The 23667-nt window shown below is 40.7% G+C and overlaps 1 protein-coding gene across 4 annotated transcripts in view; it reads left to right on the top strand.

Moving 5' to 3' along the window:
• ATP2C1 (ATPase secretory pathway Ca2+ transporting 1) overlaps window positions 1-23667 on the top strand; it is a 54187-nt gene that overhangs the window by 25248 nt on the left and 5272 nt on the right. For all 4 annotated transcript variants that reach the window (XM_035128774.2, XM_035128770.2, XM_035128771.2 and 1 more), the window contains 16 exons: window positions 882-943; window positions 2190-2298; window positions 4210-4365; window positions 6287-6355; window positions 7172-7247; window positions 7342-7408; window positions 10025-10149; window positions 10694-10791; window positions 12538-12633; window positions 12721-12810; window positions 15700-15804; window positions 16585-16741; window positions 17770-17940; window positions 19207-19304; window positions 20389-20439; window positions 23142-23308. In XM_035128774.2, the coding sequence (XP_034984665.1) occupies window positions 882-943; window positions 2190-2298; window positions 4210-4365; window positions 6287-6355; window positions 7172-7247; window positions 7342-7408; window positions 10025-10149; window positions 10694-10791; window positions 12538-12633; window positions 12721-12810; window positions 15700-15804; window positions 16585-16741; window positions 17770-17940; window positions 19207-19304; window positions 20389-20439; window positions 23142-23308 (1697 nt within the window). The remainder of the gene's footprint in view (window positions 1-881; window positions 944-2189; window positions 2299-4209; window positions 4366-6286; window positions 6356-7171; window positions 7248-7341; window positions 7409-10024; window positions 10150-10693; window positions 10792-12537; window positions 12634-12720; window positions 12811-15699; window positions 15805-16584; window positions 16742-17769; window positions 17941-19206; window positions 19305-20388; window positions 20440-23141; window positions 23309-23667) is intronic.

Raw genomic sequence — 23667 nt, 5'->3', positions numbered from 1 at the left:
TATTGATATAGAATTTAAACATGCCATAGAGGGAATGGGGAGCCCAGGGAGCAAGTCTGTCTTTTAAAAAAGACACAACAGTAATGCTACACTGTGGAAAGAGATAGCTTCTCCTTTTTTGTGGGGGGAGCTCCTCAATGTGTGACCCAAACAGGAATATGTTTGGACCCATAGTTTGAGAAGCACTGATTTAGGTGCAATGTCAGAGAGTGGCATTGATGCTGTAAGCCAGATGGTTTGCTGGATATCCTAATGCCTGCTAGCCCATAATTAATAAATTTAGGAAGAAGCTGTCAATCGGTTTCAGAAGGAAGTGTGATGGACTCTTGCAGTTTCATCAGTTCACTTTCATGTGCTTTCATAAGGAGCAGCTTATTCATTATGCACTAGACATTGCCTGTAACAACTTCTATGGAAATGTGAAGAAGAGGCTCTTCGAAACATGTTACAGGTGTGCTAAGAGACAGACTTTATTTTTTGTAGTTGAGCACTGTTTTGTACTTTTCACTGGAGAAGAGTGTAACATTGCAAATCATTGTAGACCTTCCCATACAATGGGTCAGTCCAGCTGGTGGATTACTTCTGTATGTTATGGTTTGCTCTATGGAGTTATTGCAGTTCTGAAGTGTTTCCAGGTAGCAGCTCTTTTGGAATCTAGTCAAGAGAGGAGTGAATAGCAGACAGACTTGATAGAGCCCATGAAAGGGAGGGTGGAAGTCTGAGAATTCAGAGAATCCTATATCTTTGGAATTTTTTAAAATCTTTTTGTGAATGTAAAACTAAATTGGTTTAAAACCAATAAAAAATTTTATAAAAAAGATAGGGCTGATATAGTACGTTTTGAGAGCTATTTTAATTTTCTTCTTGTTGTGCGCCTCTAGGAATACCGTTCTGAAAAATCTCTAGAAGAGCTGAGTAAACTTGTACCTCCAGGATGTCACTGGTATGGACCAGCTTATTTTTTGACTTAACCTAAATTAATAACCTTCAGTATAACTAATCTGATATAGCCATAGCTGCCAAGTTATCCCCTTTTTTAAGGGATTTTCCCTTATGCTGAATAGGCTTCCTCGCGAGAAAAGGGAAAACTTGGCAGCTATGGATATAGCTGGAGATGCCTTCATGATTTCACGTGATGCCAAATGATTGTATCTACGTACCACGAGAGAGCTAGTTGGTTTCTTTAAGCTTTTGATAAGATTGTCAAATAGAACTGCTTAGCTGAAGATCATGTTCACATGAAGGATGATACGAAAATATTTTAAATAAATAATAGATAATGTTTCAGTAAATAGCTGGGATTCAGTCATTTGTTTCGGTCTCAGGGGATGGTGGATGCAGACACTTCTAGAAACTGTATAAGAGCTTGCCTTTTGGAAAGGGAAATTACCATGTGCTGAAAACAGCAAAAACATAGCCTGTTTTTTATGGGGGATGGGGTTTGGTATATTTATAGTGTATTGCTGTTTAGTTTTTTTATTTAATATTTTACATTTCCTTTTGTGCCTGTGAGCTGAGAAGCACCTCATAAATATTTTATATAAATAAGAACTGTAAGACCTTCAAAGAGAAATAGGGCTTTTTGAGGTTTTCTTATTCATATGTAAATTACTTCTTGGATCATGGCTATTAATTTACACTATTGACTGCATATATATATTTTACTGAGTAGTTTTTCTGTAAGTCTCCTCCCCACATTTGGCTTCATGCCCCTAGTTGGTATAGCAGATTTAATTAAAACTCTGAAGATGGTATCTTTTTAAGAAAATGGAAATTGGCCTCACATAACTGTGTAAAAAGGTAGCATGCTAGAGTGTAATTTCAAGACTCAGAATGGAAAACATCACTTCCAAAGGAACTTTATTAAAGGTGCAGTACTTACATTGGCATTTTGCTTTTCCCCTTGCTAATATAGAACTGGCACCGTCAGTTTGACTTGAAATGGAAGAAATGACATCTGAAGAGGGAAAGTTCTTTGAACATAGCGGATCAAGCATATTTTATCCAATTAGATCTGCAAGGGCTAGCTGAAGATTATAGTTCACTGTGATGTGATGCAGTGCTCTTCATTAGTTATTGTATCCAGACGTCCTTTCTTTTTAAATCTCAGAATAAACGTGAGTGTATATATGTATGTACAGTATTCCACTGAGTTTTCACGTTATTGCAACATATTTCATTCTCTACAGTGTTCGAGAAGGCAGGGTGGAGCATACACTTGCAAGAGACTTGGTTCCAGGTGATACTGTCTGCCTGTCAGTGGGAGACAGAGTTCCTGCTGACCTGCGTCTGTTTGAGGTGCGTTGTCATTAATTGCATGCTAAACTGTAGTTTTGGATTCTGGGATCTAGCAGATATGTATTAATCTTAGACATTTAATAATATACATTCACACGCTAACTTTGCCCAACAATAATGTGGGCCTAGAGAGATCTGGTTTCACATTACATCTTATCACTGGAGTTTTTGGGAAATTATACCATAAGGTGAAAGGGCTAACTTGTGAGCAGGTTATATGCTCTCTGGTAACTGGCCATAATATAATTCATCCATTAGTGCAAAGGCCGCCTGACATGTCAACAGGAGCAAGTTGGCATGACATAAATGTCATTCTTTGTATGACTAACCAGAGACCAAAAGATGGTTATCTATTTAGGATTTTTAAAAATTTAACTGAAGTGGGTAGCCAGTTGCAGTAGCTATAACTATGAAATGAGGAAATATGCTGAATTCCAAGTACACTACTATATTTGGTGGCTGTGGACATTCTGCCCTGTCTGAAATATACAATAATTCTAATTCAAAGATTTCCAAGCAGGTTTTTCTTAATTTCGAACAATTTGATCATGTTAATAGGCTGGATCATCATGAATTTCGTAGCAGCAATATACTGTTGCTTATTCATCCCAGAGAATGCGAAATAATTGAAGAGATGAGGTTTGTTTCCTAAAGCAGCAGAGTATCCTATATGATTCATGCACATTATTCCACCCACGTATAGGTTCATTTTTGTCCCTGAAGCTGTAGGTATGGAATTGGGAACCTCCATGTGTCTCTCCATGTGTTGTTGGAATCCAGCTCCCCTCAGTCCTAGCCAGCATGGCCAATGGTCAGGGCTGATGAGAGTTTTAGTCTCAACAACATATGGAGGGCCACAGGTTCCCCATAAATTCTGTAGGGAAACTGCTGGCTCCCAAGCTCTGGCACATCACTGCCTGGCCCACAGATATGATTCCTCCACGATTCCTCTGTGCTGCCCCTGGCCTGAGAACAAGAAAAGTGTTCCCCAATGGGAGTTGTCATCTCAAGGAATGTCAAGTGTAGCTCTTTATTTGTGTGGTACGGCTGAATCCTAAATATATAACTTATTTTTCCGTGTATAAGACTGGTTTCCCCCCTAAAAAATAATGAGAAAAATTAGGCGGGCATCTTATATATGGATATATCTCCCCCCATTTTCTTAAATCTGGGTCCCCCAATATAGGGGGCGTCTTATACATAGGAGCGTCTTATAGATGGAAAAATATGGTAATTGAGCATGGAATATAAAGCATACTATGTAAAGCCAATTCTGTACAGTGGTACCTCAGTTTATGAGCACAATTGGTTCCGGAAGTCTGTTCATAAACTGAAGCGTTCATAAACTGAAGCGAACTTTCCCATTGAAAGTAATGGAAAGTGAATTAATCCGTTCCAGATGGGTCCGCAGCGTTCGTAAACCGAAAATTCATAAACCGAGGTGTTCATAAACCGAGGTTCCACTGTATTTAGAAAATTCAACTTGAAGTAGTCCAGAGGCAATTGTATAAACATAGGCCATGTATCCTCTGGGCACTCCAAGGAGAGACTACTTTCTTCGAACAGTTAACCCCATGCTGCGTTGTAAGCTGATTTTGAAACTCTTTATTTTCAAAAGCAGTGTGATTACTGTTTGTGTTCCGTCCGTAACATGCATAGTCTAAAATGAAAGTTCAATAGGATCTCAAAATACCAAGCATGTCCACTAATATTTCAGAACCACCTTTCCAACCTGGGGTTCCCAGATGTTTTAGTGGTACAACTCTTCATCACCCCTGATCATCACTGGCTGGGGATGATGATGAGGGTTGTAACAGAACTAACATTTGGGGACCCAAGGTTGCAGAAGGCTGTATTAGAAGAAGGAAAATAAAATATAACCATTTTATCATTTCTGTCTTTTCCTCAAAGGCCGCGGATCTGTCTATTGACGAATCTAGTCTGACAGGGGAGACAACTCCTTCCTCAAAATGCACTTCTCCTCAGTCAGCTGCTACAAATGGAGACCTCACTTCAAGGAGCAATATTGCTTTCATGGGAACACTTGTTCGATGTGGAAAGGCAAAGGTATTACAAGAATACTAAATGTATGCATTTGTAAAAGTTAGGTTGACTGTAAAGGCTACTGATTTGCTACAATTCAGGATATATTTTATTTATGCATACATACATACATACAAACTCTGGTAATATAGCCTTGGAAAAATGCATTGGTATTAGGGAGGTACGAACATGCCTCAATCTGTTCCAGCATTCATTCACACTGGTACCGTGTTTCTCCAAAAATAAGACACCGTCTTATATTTATTTTTCCTCAAATAAACACAGGGTGGCTTATTTTCAGGGGATGTCTTTATTTTTTATTAAGTATAGTACAGTTTGATCTACAAGGTTAAACTGCCTATCACTATGGCTTATTTTCGGGGTATGGCTTATTTTTGGGTTATGGCTTATTTTTTTGGAGAAACACGGTATCTTCTGTTCCTCTGCAATTTAATTTGCACAAGCATATTAAATATATGCTTATCTGGCATCAGGAGATATTTACAAATCAACTACCTTTCTTATATGTTCCTTTTCAAATTTAGTTAATTTCCAGAGGCTAGGATTGCAACTTTTCTCGCTAGTTTGATTTCAGAGTTTTATATAAACTTGTATAAATCCTGTTGATATTTTGTTCTTTGTGTCCTGGTTTGTATAAATTATTCTTACCATTTAACCACATATAACTCCTTTTTATTTCATTATTCAGCAAATGGTTATGTGTGTGTCTGCTGAAACAACACTGTAGCTAATTTTCATTTGAAAAGAACAATAATGAATCATACATTCTGTTGGGTTGTAAAATTAACACAACAGGAAGCAGATTAAGACTGCAATCCTAACCCCACTTTAATATATATTTTTCATTTTCAATTTTACAAACAATAACCAAAAACTACAAACAGAATATCCCCGTTGATTCCCCCCTTTTTATTAATTTCCCTCTACATCTCCTTGATAACTCCAATTATTATAAATCCTTAATCCATCATTCAGATTTCTACTCTGCCAATCCTACTAATGAATATAGTTGTTTACAATAATTTTTCAAATACATTATATACTTTCCCCCTTCTTTATTAAAGTTTGATTCTTCCTGGTTCCTTATTCTTCCTGTGAGTTTTGCCATTTCAGCATAGTTCATATCTTCATTCCATTTCTGGGCTAGCAAATTGTCTTCCTTGGGAGAAAGACAAATATACATTAAAGAATATTTAAATAACACCCATAATTTGTGTATCTTTTCACATATAATGTTGCATGTGTTTTAAAAACTCCCAAAATTTTGTTGTAGAGAACCAAGGTGAAAATAATTCATAACAATAATCTTGTGTCGTGGTGGGAGTTGAAAGGGCCGCTGAACGGAAATCCGATTGATAGTTCATTTTTCAACGGATTCCTCCAGCATCCCTGATTTGCACTGTAGGTTATCAACACCTGCACTCTGCTACCACTTATAATTAAAAAGTGAATGCATGATAACTTGAAGAAGAAATATTTAATCATTATAAAGGTACCTTGTAGACAATGCTTAAAAGTCAGTGCAAATAAGAGTTTGGCTTCAGTTATACAAGGGTTGGGCAGATAGTGGTTAATAGGCTAATTCCTGGTATGCCACTGGTTGCTTGGATTCGTACGAAGAATGTGAACTCTGTCATAGCTGGGCTAAGTCAACCTTGATATAATTCTGCAGATTATTTCTTGTGGTCTTAGGCAAAAGTGCATTCTCAGGCTCAATTAAATATTAGTCATGCTTCAGCTGTGAGATCTTGAGTATACACCTTGTAAACATTTTAAAACTTTGGTGAACCGTTGTAATTCTAGTAAGAACTAGAAGTCAGTCCTCTTGCAAGTTAAATAAGAATAGACTTGTTACAACTGGGGGGGGGGGGTTAGCCAATCCTCTTTGAATTACATTTTGAACTTGTTATGTTTCATTTTCTAGGGGATCGTTATTGGAACTGGAGAAAACTCTGAGTTTGGGGAGGTTTTCAAAATGATGCAAGCAGAAGAAGTAAGTAATATAGTATTACAAATGAACATTTTACAGGGTTCACTGTAAGCTGAACAACATGGAGGTAGCATCGAAACCAGAATTTTAAAAAAATAACCTTTCATCATTACACACAGATGCTTTAAGTATAGGAGTGTGATAAAGTCAATTGTAGAAATGCATCCAAAAATTATACTGAATTTGAAGGGTCTACTAATCTTAGTTTATATTTCATTTTATTTTTGCTAGAATAACACTTTTATATGTTTTCTGTTCTCATTTGCAAGATATCTTGGTGCTCACTGCAATATTCTTTGCAAACAGAGTTAATAAAATTATCTCAAAAGTTTGTGCATTCATGATGGACTGAAATGCCTGCATTTTGTGAACAAATGCAGCCTTTTAAGCCCCCCCCCCCCATGTCATTTAACCTTTGTGAAAAGCCAAATATTCAGGGCAGATGTGAAATGGCTTTTGTGGAGGAAGTCTTGTTGACGATGACAGAATTATTGAGTCTTTCTTCCTTTCACATCTGATTAGTATTTCAGAAAGTATGGAGGACAGAAGAGAAAGAATTGGTACCTGTGGGGTACCACTATAAGTGCATTGCCACTTGCTGAGCTTTGCTGAGCTGAGTGCAGTGTATTTGTTTTATAGCAATTTTATTCTGCCTTTTCATTTCAGCTTAAATTTTAAAGGCCGCTCTCAAATAAAGTAATAGAAAACTGTCCTGCAATGCAAAAAACACAATACAAAGCTAACAAAACTATAAAATCAGATAGCCCTAGAAAAATCCGTTCCACTAAATAAATTTGTTTTAATGTTCTTCTTACCTAGGCCCCAAAGACACCTTTGCAGAGGAGCATGGATCTCTTAGGAAAACAACTTTCCTTGTATTCCTTTGGTATAATTGGTAAGAGAACAACTGTTTTTGTACAGCTCTCTCATCTTGCGCTATTCTAACTGAATAGGGAGATCTTTTAATGTTCAATTTACTTTTATTATAGGCATAATTATGCTGGTTGGCTGGTTGCAAGGAAAGCATATCCTTGATATGTTTACCATCGGTGTGAGGTGAGGTTCTTAAGTATTATCTCTAATAATACTGAAAAAGTGAATGTCTCAGACTGAAGTTGTCCTTGCAAAAGTTTACTTGCTTTATGCAAATTAGAGAATCTGCCATTTGAATCTTTCTTTTCCTGTGGACTCTTCCCAAATTGGTCCCTTCATTAATATATATTAATGTATGTTCCAAAATCCATGTTAATGTTTCAGAGAGAGAACTTTCAGATTCATCTGTTTACATGGCACAGAAATGAGATAAGGAAGTGATAACAAAGCTAGGCTCCCTGGTCCTGAATGGGGTAACTGTGCCCCTGAAAGACCAGGTGCACAGCCTGGGAGTCATCTTAGACTCACAGCTGTCCATGGAGGCACAGGTCAACTCTGTGTCCAAGACAGCTGTTTATCAGCTCCATCTGGTACGCAGGCTGAGTCCCTACCTGCCCACTGACTGTCTCTCCAGAGTGGTGCATGCTCTAGTTATCTCTCGCTTGGACTACTGCAATGCGCTCTACGTGGGGCTACCTTTGAAGGTGACCCGGAAACTACAACTAATCCAGAATGCGGCAGCTAGACTGATGACTGGGAGCGGCCGCCGAGACCACATAACACCGGTCCTGAAAGACCTACATTGGCTCCCAGTACGTTTCCGAGCACAATTCAAAGTGTTGGTGTTGACCTTTAAAGCCCTAAACGGCCTCGGTCCGGTATACCTGAAGGAGCGTCTCCACCCCCATCGTTCTGCCCGGACACTGAGGTCCAGCTCCGAGGGCCTTCTGGCGGTTCCCTCACTACGAGAAGCCAAGTTACAGGGAACCAGGCAGAGGGCCTTCTCGGTAGTGGCACCCACCCTGTGGAATGCCCTCCCACTAGAGGTCAAAGAGAACAACAATTACCAGACCTTTAGAAGGCATCTCAAGGCAGCCCTGTTTAGGGAAGCTTTTAATGTTTGATGGATTTCTGTATTTTAATGTTTGATGGATCTCTGTATTTTAGAATTTCTGTTTTGTTGGAAGCCGCCCAGAGTGGCTGGGGGAACCCGGCCAGATGGGCGGGGTATAAATAATAAATTATTATTATTATTATTATAGGCAAATAGTTATATTCCAGTTACCCTTGTCCCTATTCACACAAGTAGATCTTGCTAATCAAAAATAACTCTCTCTCTCTCTAAAGCAAATGGTCATTCCCATCTGCTTTAAAAGCAATAGCTGCTCCCCAGAGCCATATGCACGTTGTAGAAATTTGATTGAATTCCACCGACCCCAGTGAGGCCTTCACAGCAATGTTGCATTTAACTTCCGTTGATTGGACTGTATATATTAGGTTTTCTTTATTTGCCTTGGAAAGCACTTTTTCCTCACTGTATCCTTTTGGGATGCCATCTCTCTTGGGAACTGGCTGGTTCTAGGCCATTAGTCCAGGGCAGGGTTGAGGAGCTTCTCCCTTCCTTAGTTTACGAGGAACTTTGTTTTCCACTTCCCTCCCTGTCCCCTTGGTTCCCCCCCCCCAGTTTGTAAGCCTGTGGGTAGGGACATGGCTCTTGCAATGGATTGATGTAAGCTGCTCTGGAAGCCTTTTTGGATGGCGAGTGGGAGTATGAATGCTCTTAACAACACATGTTTGCTATGAGCCCAACAGTGCTCTCTTGCCCTTTGTTTCTCTTAAGAACTGCTCCATGCTGTAGTAGAATATATCCTGCTATCATTGACCTTTTTATATGACTGTTCTTAGCAAACATATATGCCACTTTTCAGTAGACTTCAAAAGCATCTTATACTGAATCAGAATGCTGGTCTGTATAGCCCACCACTGGCTATTCCAACTGGCAGCTGCTCTCAGGATCTTGCCCAACTCTTCTGCCTGTGATCTTTTTAACTGGAGATGAATGTGGACCTCGCACAATGTATGCTAAGGCCTTTCCCCATCTTTATACTGGGATGTGGGGAGCTTCATAGGATACCTACTCATAAAATGTGCTAATTCTACTTTGTTTTTATTTCTAGTTTGACATAGGTTTGCTAATATCTAGGGCTGAAATATTCAGGACAATATCTTTTAAAATATTCATTTGCACACTGATTGCTGCCTTTTTACAGTTGGTTCTTTCCAGTAGCTGAGGCACAAGTTTGTTTGTTTGTTTTTTTGAAACAAAGGTTGGTATTTCCTTTGAAAAAAGCTAACAGGAACTACATAGGCAACACCGATGTCATGTAGTCAGGCATGATGTCAGAATGGCAAATCAGAGTGAGGGCAATGCTGCTTTCACTCACTGTGGATGGGCAAATGTTTTTGCTTTGTTTTGCAGGCCTTTAAAAACAATGAAATTTAGGATTGTAGACTTCATAATATGAGCCAACTCCCTCATTTTCACTCAGCCCTATAAAGAACACATTTTCTGGCCTGGTTTGAACACCGTGTTAAACCATACTTTAATATAAATGATAGTGTTAACATGCACAATTTTTTAGTTGTTCCTCTGCTCCTGCCTGCCCTGCGCTGGCGGAGGAAACAAAGCAGAGTATGGCTTTGTTGTGATGCGTGAATAGTTTTTTCTCTCTATGTGTGACGCGTGATGTACATACAGTTGTGAAATCAATCACTTAACATGTCCTCTTAAAATTATAGCTTGGCTGTAGCTGCGATCCCCGAAGGGCTGCCTATTGTCGTAACAGTAACATTGGCTCTTGGTGTGATGAGAATGGTCAAGAAACGGGCAATTGTCAAGAAACTTCCAATTGTTGAAACTCTAGGTAAGAATGGCAATGTGCAGAATTACTCAAGAGTATCTGATGGTCATAATGACAGCATGAATTAAGAATTAACAATGGGGTATGTAATCTAGAAATAATCTAGGCTGAACCTGATCTTGTAGGTGGCATTTAAGGAAATCTCTGGAGCAATCTAGATTTGTATGGAAGCTTGCAGGAAAAGTGGGACTTGCAACGAAAGAAGAAAGGGAGTCAGCAGTGTTTGGCTGGAGAGAAGTGGGTGGCTTGGTGCTACTTTCCCTTAGCCCAGGGATAGGGAAGTTATCACCTTCTAGATGTGTTTGGACTCTGGACTCCCATCAGCCTCAGCCAGCAGAGCCAATAGTCAAGGAAGATGGGAACTCATCTGCCTCTGGAGGGTCACAAGTTCTCCATCACTGCCTTAACCTAGCCAAAGACTCTTACCGTTCCTTGATATTTTGTGAAGACGCTCTTTCCCCATGTTCTGTCATTCCTCCAGCCCCCTGCCCCCCCGCCAAATATGTCATAACTTCAGTGTGATTACTGCATTCATGTTTTCCTCCAGGCTGCTGCAATGTTGTTTGTTCAGATAAGACTGGCACGCTGACAAAGAATGAAATGACTGTTACTCATATATTTACAGCAGATGGATTACATGCTGAGGTAGGTAGTAAGCAGATCATAGGATTGTAGAGTGGGAAGTCCAACCCTCTGTAATGCAGGAATCTCAACACGTGGTTCCCCCATCCAATTTGAAACCATACTGGATCCTGCTTAGCTTTGCGCATGTGCTGGTAATTTTACTGCTGTTGGCGTATGGCATGTGCCAAACACATGCAGCTCCCCAAGCATGTAGGTTCGTGGCAGTGCAGTTTTGTGCTGGAAGAAATTCAGTCAGGCTCCAACTTTGCAGTCAGTTCAGTCCTTTACTGACAGGTCCAAAGCATTAAGGCAGTTTCACTATATACAGGCTTCCGCTAGATCCCTAGTAGAAGGCGCAGGCTTCAGATGCAAAGCAAGTATAACTCACAGCATACATACAGCACAGAGATCAGTATCAATCTGGCAGAGCTTCCTTGCAGCAAAAGCAAGGAGGCAATGTACAGACCCCTCTTAATATACCCAAGAATGACCTCACCCTTGGCCAGTTGCCGGATCACAGGGACCTACTTGGCTGGTTGCCAGGTCACAGTGACCTACTTGGGTGGTTGCCAGGTCAGTGACTTTCAAAAACTAATCGTAAGACCTGTAGGTGCAAGATAAGGGAAGCAATTAAAGGAACCCCAACTGCTGTATCACAGGGATAAAATTAAGTTGCATTTGTCTATGTTGTATTTAATAAACATAAGCATGGATGGGGAGGTTTTTTAAATTTTATGAGAAATGTGTTGGTCCTGAGAACTCCATTTTTGGAGGACTGGTGTGAACCCAGCAGCTGCCTCACACTTATCTCTGAGCTGCATTTGTTTCTACTACTACTATTTAAGAGAAGATGAGTGTGCCTTTAAATACAGAAGAGATTGTGGAAATGTTAACGTTAACTAAAGTGTCCACTCAATTGCATAAAATAAATGTGCAAGAGAGCCTTCGGAGGAATATTAACTGTCACAGATGGGTGTTGGCTACTCCCGAGTAAGCACTCCACACATCCTCTGGATTTTCAGAGTTTTATTGTGCATGCTATATACAGTGGTGAGATGTCTCAAATCATGTCTGCTCTGCATGGGGCAGAAGCCCACAATGGCGTCTCGTGGGCTCTGACCCCCCTTTTAAGACTGGGCATCCAAACGCCCCCCCTCCTTGCTCTATGGGTCCTCCGTGGTCCCAAAACAGGCTCCTGAGGTGCCGTTCTACTTACTCCCTCCTTTCCAGCCCCTGCTGAAGCTAGCTCCTCCCCTGCTTCCCTGCTACCAACCTGGAGCTGAGCCACCAGGACTCTGCAGAGCCCTGGACCCGTCTTAACCCTTCCTGTTCCTGATTTGAACTCCCAGACTTGCTGCTGCTCTCCCATCTGATGGAAGTAAGCAGAGTGGGCTGCTCTCTGCAAGCCCTCTCTCTTACATTAACTATACTCCATCTTGAAATGAATAACTCTGGCTTCTTTTCAATGTAATTTTTTTCCTCGTGTAGGAAATGTCACATGCCAGTGTATGAGCTCTAGTTTTGCTGTTGTTCCCTGGCTCAGCAATCGGCTCCTCCTCAGCATTGCCATCTGATTACAGATACTGCAGGCCCTATAAACCTATTATAAGAAACAAATTTTTAAAATGCATAAGGGAATGCATAAGGGTTAATGTTTCAAAGTTCATATTCTCTTTTCATAATATCTCTGCTTCAAAGGTCATAAAGGAAAAAATATTAGCAAATGTTTGCTTCCTTGTAAAATTCATATCGTCTAATTTTTGCCAGGTTACTGGAGTAGGTTATAACAGGTTTGGAGAAGTCACGGTTGAAGGTGATGTCGTTCATGGATTTAACAAACCATCTGTTAGCAGAATTGTTGAGGTAAGTTCTTGCACAGAAAGTGTACTCTCTTTTTTTGAAATTAGGGATACTTGTGTGTTACATGAACTTCCTTTTTCATTTCTTTAGGCTGGGTGTGTGTGCAATGATGCTGTAATTCGAAACAACACCTTAATGGGAAGACCAACAGAAGGGGCCTTAATTGCACTAGCTATGAAGGTAGGTGGTATGTTGATGTATATTGTTTTGAAGTATAGAGGTTTTTAAGGGCAACAGAGCTAGTACAGTGGTACCTTGGAAGTCGAACTGCAGGAAGCTCCTGCAGCCAATCGGAAGCTATGGACGTTGCGCCGGACGTTCAGGTTCCAAAAAATGTTTGAAAACTGGAACAATCACTTCTGGTTTTTGATCGTTTGGGAGCCAAAACATTCAACTCCCAAGGTGTTTGAAAACCAAGGTGCGACTGTACTGATAATAGAAATGCAAGATTTTCTGTACTCCAAGGGAGTAGGTGTGTTCTGCTGTGGCAAAGCCACCAGGGTCTTACCGTGTTTCTCATATTATAAGACATGTCTTATATTTATTTTTTCCTCAAAAAAAAACACCACTATGGCTTATTTTCAAGGGATGTCTTATTTTTTTCCTCCTCCTCCTGCCGCGGCTGGCATTGCTGCTGCGCCTATCACTATGTCTTATTTTCGGGGTATGGCTTATATTCCTTGAATGCTTAAAAATCCTGCTATGGCTTATTTTATGGGTATGTCTTAAAATATGAGAAACAGGGTAGGTACCTTAGGCTAACAAATTTATTATTGCAGTTCATTGGCCAGAGTCCACCATGCAGAGATAGTGATTGGTGTGTCACAATACTATGCAGTAAAGAATCCAAGCAGCAGAACGTGATCAAATTGGTGTGGCCCACTCTAAACTAGAGGGCTAGGCATAGCAATAGCATTAATGCTAATAACTCCTAAAGAGGAACAACTATGTTCTGTAAACTGCCCTGAGACCTCCAGGTACAGGGCGCTATATAAATTCAATGAATAAGAATAAGAAATAATATGTTCTGTAGACATTTGCAGGGTTTCTTTAGAAAAAATACAGTAGTTCCAAATTTGCTAAAGACTGCTAACCATTTTATGTTGAATCTTGAAGATGCATCCATGGAGCTCCAAGAACATAAGGTGGTTTGATTAGTTAACTTTTATAAGTTATTGCAAATAAAGCAATTTTGATGTTGTGTTGGTATTATTTAATAGTTAATTCAGAAGTGTTCAGCTTTTGAAATTGTTCCAAAGCTAACATGGGTTCTTGAATACTTAGTTAATAAGATATTTATGTGTTAACTGTTCTGTAACTTAGGCACTGATTGTTCTGTAATAAAAAAAATTCTACTGGTACGGCTTTGTTGTGTGTATGGGCAGTCTTGGAAAACATAGTGGGAAGAATGGAAGAATTAGACTAGGACGCTAATCTGATATGTTGAATTGGATCTAAAGGTAGAGTGGGAGGTGGAGTTCAGAGTGTTCAATCAGCGACGTGGAAGAAACAAACCATTAGGCAGGGGGCAAAAAAAACTAAACCCATCATTCATTCACAGTGTGTTTTTTCTTCTGATCTGTTTTTCAGTTGCATTTCAGTGGTGCTCTAATGAATTTTCAAGACTTGGTGTACATAAGGATCACAGCCTTATTTGGGACTTAGTTTCATTAAGTTTAGTGACTCTTCGGAACATGCTCGCATTGAACCGGGCTGTTTGGAGGCTACTCCCATCTTGCAAAATTTCATAGTTCCTGCTTAGAAAACACATAATGTTTTAATCAGTGGCAGCTTGCTATAATGCTAGGTTTCTAGCAATGGTGGCACTCTGGCATAGCAGGTGGTATGGGGAACTCGGGACTGTTTGGGCATATCCAGTGCTCCTGCTAGTGTGCCCACACAGCTCTAACCTTACTCCCATGTTCCTTTTTCTTCCCTGCTTCCATGAAGATAGTGCTACTGCTCTGCCCCACTGGGCAAGCTGCTTACAATTTTAATTCATAGTGCTATTCAAATCCTGATCCATTGTCATAATTATTGCTGGTTCCATTTGTATCCTGTTTATGCCCCAAGAAACAAAGACTGGAAATCTTCATGCAGGTATTGCAGGCACCCCCAAACTGCAGCCCTCCAGATGTTTTGGCCTACAACTCCCATGATCCCTAGCTAACAGGACCAGTGGTAGGGGAAGATGGGAATTGTAGTCCAAAACATCTGGAGGGCTGACGTTTGGGGATGCCTGAGGTATTGGGTATGCCTGGAGTTGCTGAACTTTGGGAAGAACTACATTGGATAACTTCACAGTGCTTTATAGGCTTTGCTAGAATGTATATTGCTTACCACTATGTTACAAGAGAGTATTCAGAGTGCATTGATTCTGTTCTAAGTGGATTGACTATTGTGTGACACTGGTAGAGCATCTAGGGGATTTGTCAAAACAAGTGATATAGTAATCATTACAATAAGCTTATTCTAAAATTTGCTGAGAAAATAATATGAAGGGGAAATTTTAAAACTAGATGAAATCATAAACTCATTCAAAAGTAAGCTCAGCTGAAACAAATGGGAGTTTAATTCCACATAAATATGGAAAGAAAAATGTGTGGGTTATGCATCACTATAAGTAGATCCAAGAATGAAATGGATTTGAACCACATATACATCTAGAACAGGCTTCCTCAACCTCAGCCCTCCAGATGTTTTGAGACTACAATTCCCATCATCCCTGCCCACTGGTCCTGCTAGCTAGGGATCATGGGAGTTGTAGGTCAAAAACATATGGAGGGCCGAGGTTGAGGAAGCCTGATCTAGAAGGACTCTGTTTCATAAGTCACCCTTTGTCAAACTGGTGCCCTTGAAATGTTTTGGACTACAACTCCTAGCAGCTCTAGCCAGGCTGCCTTAATTCAATATCTTGCAGTGAAGCAGTATTTTCAGAGTAACCTGTACCTGCTGTCCATATCCAGGAGCAAACAAGCTGAGGGGACACTAAAACAAAATACAACTGATTGTTGCTACTCTGGCTACAAATGCAGTGGACTGAATTGGCTGTGTTCTTTGTTCTTGTAGATGGGCTTAGATGGAATCCAGCAGGACTACATTAGAAAAGCAGAATATCCCTTCAGCTCTGAGCAGAAATGGATGGCTGTTAAGTGTGTACATAGAACACAACAGGTATGTCCTTTTCTGAGTTGTATTTCAACAGGCTCCAATATCCCACTATATCTTACCATTTTAAATATGCAGCAACAGTTCTGCTTATGCAAAGTTTACATTCTCATCTTAACCGAATGGGAATTGTAAGCTTACTTTAAAATGAACTTAACAGAAACAAATGGCACTGTAATTTCATGTCTGGCAACAACATGTGCTTGGCCCAGGAGAGCTCTGCTTGAGGACAGAGTTATTTGCGGAAGGTCTTTGTGCTCCTCTATTTCAAAAATGCTGCTGGCCAGCCTATTCTTTATACAGTAATCAAGAAAGTGTTGTTTGTTTGTTTGTTTGTTTGTATGCTTGCTTGCAAAAAATGATACGCTTCTTGATTTTAGGTGGGGTGGGGACCTTCTAAGTGCTTTGCAAAACCTAAGTGATTTATTGAAAATGAGAGGAAATAGAGAGGGACATATCTCTCACAACTCTTAAACTATATCAGCCCATATTCTCAGGGTATTCAAACCCAGTTCTTTTAAGTTAGATGCCGGAATAGCATTTTTGCGGACATGGTAAATGTATGCATCTTTATATAGTCACAGAACAGTCATGGAAATAAAATATTGCCTTGTGTTTCAGTAAGTGGAATACAGTATGTAGTATATAGGCTTGCCTTCAGTAGACTAATGAGTTTTAAGTTGTTTATAAATTATTATCAGCACACTGAAAGAGCTTTGAAGTTATATAATGTTAGCGTTGCGACAGGGGACAGAGCAGCAGGTGCTAACATGTTTTATCTTTTAGGACAAACCAGAGATTTGCTTCATGAAAGGTGCTTATGAGGAAGTGATTCGATACTGTACAACATACAATAGCAAAGGGCATAGTTTACCTCTCAGCCAACAACAAAGAGATCTTTATCAGCAAGAAAAAGCATCCATGGGCTCTGCCGGACTCAGAGGTAATAGCATATTTCACTATTGTCTCTACTACCAAAGAAAGCATTTTGAAAACTTAATTGCTTGCTGTGCTCAACGTGAGAAACTCTAGAACAAAGCTGTGAATAATGCTTCTGCGTCATTTGTTTCCATTTTTATGCATTGTGTTGCTTTCAGATTGCATGGACAATAGTATTTAAACTTTCATATTTAAAATGAGAATGTGTAACTTCTTAGCTTTGCAAATTACAGTTCCTAAAATTTCAGAAGGAACACCTATACTATTTGTTGGACTTCTGATGTAACTTTATACAAGGAAACTTGTCTTAAAACCTAAAAGATAATGAGCTGTATTGAAATCTTGGAGCAGACCCATTGTAATGATTACAGTAGGTCTGTGGTGAGCATGATTTAATTGGATCATAGAATTGTAGAGTTGGAAGGGATCCTGAGGGTCATCTAGTCCAACCCCTGGAATACAGGAGTCTCAACTAAAGCATCCATAACAGTTAGAAGCAGAATAAGGCTCCAGACCTGTACACAGTTACCTGAGATCAAATCTCATTGAAATAGCTGGGATTTACTTCTGAGTAGACATGCCTGAGATTGGGCTGCATTTTGTCTGCATTTATTTCAATCCAAAAGTTAGGCATGACTTAAGTCCCGTTATTGCAAAGGGAACGCAGTGCTGTTAACTTGATATGAATCCAGCCTACTAGATATGGAGGGCAAAAGACAACTCACATACTGTAAGGCAAAGAGGGAAATTACGCTTGTGCTTCCCTGTGGTGGAAAAGCATGTCTGTTTTTGCTGGTTATGCAAATACTGTAGTTGCATCTCTTCTGATTGACTGCATTCTATGCAAGTGAAATTTGTTTTGGGAAGCCACGTACAAAAGTATCCATGAAGGTTACAGTGTTGCTAGAAATATACATACTGTATAGATGTTCTTATTCTAGAAACTGGAGAGGTCTAGCTGTATCATTCCGATCTTTTAAGTAGGTGCCATATCTAAATGTATAAACTACTTTTTCCCTGTTTCTTTGAAAGTTCTGGCCTTAGCTGCTGGTCCTGAGCTTGGACAGTTGTCATTTCTGGGTCTGGTTGGAATTATTGATCCTCCAAGAACGGGTGTAAAAGAAGCCGTCACTGCACTTATCACTTCCGGAGTCATGATAAAAATGATTACTGGAGATTCACAGGAGACTGCCATTGCCATTGGTATGAATGTGTCCCCCCCTTTATTTCCATCAATTGAGTTACTCGTTGCCTTGTCAATGAATGTACTGTATAACAATGTGGTTTCTTTAGACTCTGAAATCAGGGCTAGGATCCAAAGGGCCATATGACCCACTCACTAGCCCAAGATAAGTTATTTAGGCTTGCTTTAACAAACAGCACACACACAGAGTGCATGGCAAGCTACGTTTGTAACTGAGGGCAGTTTCAAAAACTATCTGATATACCTTAGGAATCAACTATTCAAACTTTAGCTAAAAATTCCATAGTGCAAACCTTTTTCATGCTGCTAACCAGCTTTTGGGATCCTGATCAATATGGTATTCTTGAGAAGTTTTTACTCACAAGTTTAAAAAACAACCAAGTAGTGGGTTGGGTTTTTTTATTGCTTCCACACCCTTCTGGATTGTAGCTATTGAAATGATTATTTGAACTAACTTTTTTTTGCCAGTTGCACATGAGATCAGTTTATGTTACTATTATGATACGTCATTTGTGAATATTTTTCTAAAAGAAAGCTTCACTTTCTGCTCACAGAGGAAGGCACTCTGTGATGGGAGGCAGGGCTCAAAGAAGTTTCAGGGCTGCCTGTTTTGTGTCTTAGAGGCTATTTAGGAAAGATGAGACAGGTGGTTGATGTGATCACTCCCAAGCATCCTCTCTGGTGTTGTGGACCCCAACAGTGCCCTGGTATTCTGGAGAATCATAGGCTACAGTCTTCTCCAGTTTGCATGTGGCACATCTTGCTCTGAAGCTGACCAAATGCTAGTTAGCACACATAATTGGACAAGCCATTTGGCAGCATGGGCAGTGATGAAAGTGCACTTTGTGTCCTGCATTGCACCCTCTAGCAACCTTCACGAACTTCCTGTGGTCAGCTAGCTGCACATTCTTAGGAGAAACTTACTCTTCTTTGGAGAGACCTTGATCCCACAATTGTTGCAGTTACTTTGTTGCATTTCCAGAGCATATGGTCATGCATATGTATTTAACTAACTGTATTTGCTTCAGGGCTGCAGGAAAGCATTTAGGATTGTAAAACTCCCTGAACATTTTCTGTCATGTACCACATGGGTGGGTGTGACATGCAATAGTTCAGTGTGCATTGTTGTAGCTTTGCTAACAGGAAGAAATAATAAATTAATCAGTGAGAACATAGAATTTTAAATTGTATATATTCATTTGGTCATTCTCCATTAGATTATTTAACTCTAACATCTGGTAACTTTGTTTTGTTTTGTTTCCTAGCTAATCGCTTAGGATTGTATTCCAAAAACTCTCAGTCAGTCTCAGGTGAAGAAATAGACACACTGGATATACAACAACTTTCACAAATAGCACCCAAGGTTAGTTTTAAATGGATGCAAAGTGGTTTGGGTAGATGGAACTCTTGAGTTAGTGTGCTACCGTGTTTCTCACATTTTAAGACGTGCCTATAAAATAAGCCATGGCGCGATTTTCTCAAGGCAATAAAATATAAGGCATCCCCCCAAAATAAGACATGCTGGGGGTACCGGTACTATACCGTGCTGGGAGCAGGTCCGGATGGCGCTTCCGTAAGAAACAGGAAAAGGAAGATGCCTGTCCTTGCCAGAAGCGGATGCGCAACGTGGAGCGGGAGCCGGCAGAAGCTGCAGCACGCCCCGCGCCGAGCCCCGACCCAGCAGGACCCTGCGCGACCCGCAGCTCGCGCCGCGCCAAGTCCCGACCCAGCGGGACCCGGCAAGGGCAGCAGCGCGCGCTTTGCCGAGCCCCGACTGAGCGGGAGCCAGCAAAGGCAGCAGCGCGCGCTTTGCTGAGCCCCGACTGAGCGGGAGCCGGCAAAGCGCGCGCTGCTGTCTTTGCCGGCTCCCGCTGGGTTGGGGCGCAGTGCGGCGCGCACTGCTGCCCTTGCCGGGTCCTCTAGGCTGAGCTCTTATGGAGCTGCAACCTGAACTGTTCTCAGCACTAGGCAGGACAAGTCTGGGGATTGGGATGGACCCTCCTTTAGCAGAGAAGGAGCCTAAAGACTCTGTGATCCTGTTTGACTCAGCCAGAGGGGGGAGCTATCTCGAGAGGAAAGAACTGCTCTTGGTGGGGCACTGAGAACAGAAGTTCACAGTAAGCAAACGCCTGTGTTTTTTTCATGGAATCTGAGTATGGTGGCAAATGGCCAGTCTTGCCAGTGGAGCTCCAGCCCAGACAGCTCCAATGGCCAGCAGGGAAGGAAATGGGGAATTGACAAGCTAAATCCTGATGGTGGGGTTAGGAGGGAAAGAGCAAAAGTATTGGGAGTAGAAAAATTTCCCTTCCCTGTGTCCATTTTCTGCTTAGCTGTGCCTTGTTTCTGTCATGGCTATGCTGTGTTGAGTGGAAGAGAACATGCTTGCTTATAGTTAAGAAGCACAATCTTGCAATTGTAAAGACTTAATTTTCCCTTCCATTTCTTAGGTAGCAGTGTTCTACAGAGCCAGTCCCAGGCATAAATTGAAGATTGTCAAGGTATGTGTGTGTTTCTAAAACTGACAGTCATGTACAGTAGTATCTAATTTAAATGGTACAGAGATGTTGAACTGTAGTGATCTAGTATCCAGATGGGATCATTTGAGGCTCATCAAGAGGAATCTCACACAAATATATTTAGTGGAAAAGATGCAGGGGGGGGGGCAGCTAAAATTCAGAATGATTCTTTGCAGTTGACTCATACAGGACCTTGGTTTAAGTCAGTATGAAGTACATACACTGTTGATTAAAAACAGCAAAGGTAAATAGAGAAGTAGAACTAGGAAGAAGGTTGTTCTGACTGCACAAGAAAATGGCATAGAACCAGTGATTGCTTGTGCTTGAGTGATTTTAAGGATGCCTGCAGCTGGTTTGGTAAAGCCTGTATAGACTTACATCATCAGAGAGAACTCACCTACAAGTCTTCCCTGTCAACCGAACATTGCACACGATAGGTTTTATGACACCATCGCTTACAACAAAATCTAAACCATGCTGAAAGGAGAGCCATAGAAAATCTCAGGAACAACCCAGACATTATAATTAAAGAGGCAGACAAGGGTGGAGCTGTCGTCATCATGAACAAAACTGATTACATCCAAGAGGCCCACAGACAACTTTCCAATACTGCCTTTTACATGAAATTGGACTCAGACCCCACACAAGCATACAAAAAAGAACTGAACAAGATTATTAAGGAGCTACCCCTACACATCCAAGAACAGATCCTCACAAACACACCAGCGGAACCTCGGCCAGGAACTTTCTATCTTCTACCCAAAATACACAAACCAGGAAACCCAGGACGCCCCATCATCTCAGGTATTGGCACCATTACAGTGGGTGTTTCCGGCTATATGGACTCTGTTCTGAAACCATATGCTATTAGTGCTCCCAGCTACGTACGTGACACCACAGATTTTCTGAGGAAAATACAATATTTGAACAATCTTCCTAACAATACTATACTAGCCACTATGGATGTGGAATCTCTATATACCAACATCCCACACAATGATGGTTTACAAGCCATAAGGAACACCATTTCAGATAAAACCACAGCGGACTTTGCTACCAAACTCTGCCACTTTGTCCTTACCCACAACCACTTCAAATTTGGTGATGACCTGTTCCTCCAGATCAGCGGCACAGCCCTGGGCACCCGCATGGCCCCACAGTATGCCAACATCTTCATGGCAGATTTAGAACAACGTTTCCTTAACTCCTACCCACTCAAACCTCTCCTGTACCTGCGATACATTGACGATATTTTTATTATCTGGACACATGGACAACAGACCCTGGAAACCTTCCACCAGACATTCAATGACTTTCACCCCACCATCAACCTAACAATGAACCAATCTATGCAAGAAATACATTTTTTGGACACTACTATAAAAATACAGGATGGACGTATAGACACCACCTTATACAGAAAACCAACTGACAGACAAACATATCTACATGCTTCTAGCTACCATCCCAAACATACCAAACAATCCATCGTATACAGCCAGGCCTTACGTTACAACCGCATCTGTTCCAACTCTACAGACAGAGAATCTCACCTAAGAGATCTACAGCAAACCTTTTTAGAACTAAAATATCCACCTGATGAAGTTAAACAACAGATCAACAGAGCCAGACAGATACCTAGAGAGAACCTGCTGCAAGACAGACCCAAAAAAGAAAATAACAGAACACCACTAGTCATCACATACAGCTCCCAAGCTAAAACAGTACAACGCATCATCAGAGATCTACAGCCTCTCCTGGACAATGACCGCTCCCTTTCTCAAGCTCTGGGAGGAAGACCTTTCATTGCCTACAGACAGCCACCCAATCTTAAACAACTCCTCACCCACAATAATACAACCACCAGACTTAACATGGACACTGGTACCAGAGCCTGCAATAAACCCAGATGCCAACTTTGCTGCCACATACACCCAGACAACACCATTACTGGCCCCAACAACATCCAACATACCATCTCAGGACTATTTAATTGCTCATCCTCTAACATTGTGTATGCCATCAAATGCCAACAGTGCCCTTCAGCTCTCTATATTGGACAAACAGGCCAAACCCTACGCCAAAGGATAAATGGACATAAATCTGACATCAGGAACCAGAAGACAGAAAAACCAGTAGGAGAACACTTCAATCTCCCAGGACATTCTATACAAGATCTCAAAGTAGCTGTCTTACTACAAAAGAATTTCAGAAATAGACTGGAAAGAGAAGTTGCTGAATTGCAACTTATCACCAAGCTCAAAACCATGGAGGGACCTGGTTTGAACAGAGATATCGGGTTCTTATCTCATTATACATGATAAGCGATCTTCAGCCATCTCAACCCTTGCTTTTTCATGCAAAACCATTTGCAGTCGTTTGCGGTCATCAACAGCTATCAGTCAGTCAATCACCCATTTCCACCACCCTTCTGAGTGATCCCCCCTCCCCATCCCCACCCCTCCCCACCCCTTCTCTACATAAGTGCCTGGAAACTTCCATTTCACTGTATCTGAAGAAGTGTGCATGCACACGAAAGCTCATACCAAAATAAAAACTTAGTTGGTCTTTAAGGTGCTACTGAAGGAATTTTTTTATTTAGGTTTTATGACAGTGTTCGTTGTAAAATCTCGGATAGTGATAAAATCTTGCGATGATAGATTGGATTAATTTTGTTTTCTCAGTCACTACAAAGTATTGGCGCAGTAGTTGCTATGACAGGAGATGGGGTGAATGATGCTGTAGCACTGAAAGCTGCTGATATTGGCGTAGCAATGGGGCAGACTGGCACAGATGTCTGTAAAGAAGCAGCTGATATGATCTTGGTGGATGATGATTTTCAGACAATAATGTAAGTTGGTTTTACGTTCCCTTTCTGCATACTATGTAGCAATTGCATTATCTGGATGGGTGTCATTTTGTCTAGCATATATAAGCGCCATCACGTTGAACTTTTTTAAAAAAAAACAACAACACTTAGGTGAAATTTAAAACACAAGCTGTTTTATTCTAGTGGATTTTCTAAAAAAAAATTAAATGGGAAAAATTTCTCATGCACATGAGGATAAATGATCACTCTAATTTAGTATTTTTATTTTACTTGTGTTTAGTGAACAAAGCTAAAAACTTTGAAACTGCCTGATACTGTTTTGCAGTGGGAAGCCATTTATTGTTACTGTTAGATTGCAAGAAATAAGAGTTGCGTTTTCA

The sequence above is a fragment of the Zootoca vivipara genome, chromosome 12 (assembly GCF_963506605.1).
Source record: "Zootoca vivipara chromosome 12, rZooViv1.1, whole genome shotgun sequence".
In the NCBI taxonomy this organism is placed as follows: Eukaryota; Metazoa; Chordata; class Lepidosauria; order Squamata; family Lacertidae; genus Zootoca; species Zootoca vivipara.
This window is presented reverse-complemented; position numbering and strand designations above follow the sequence as displayed.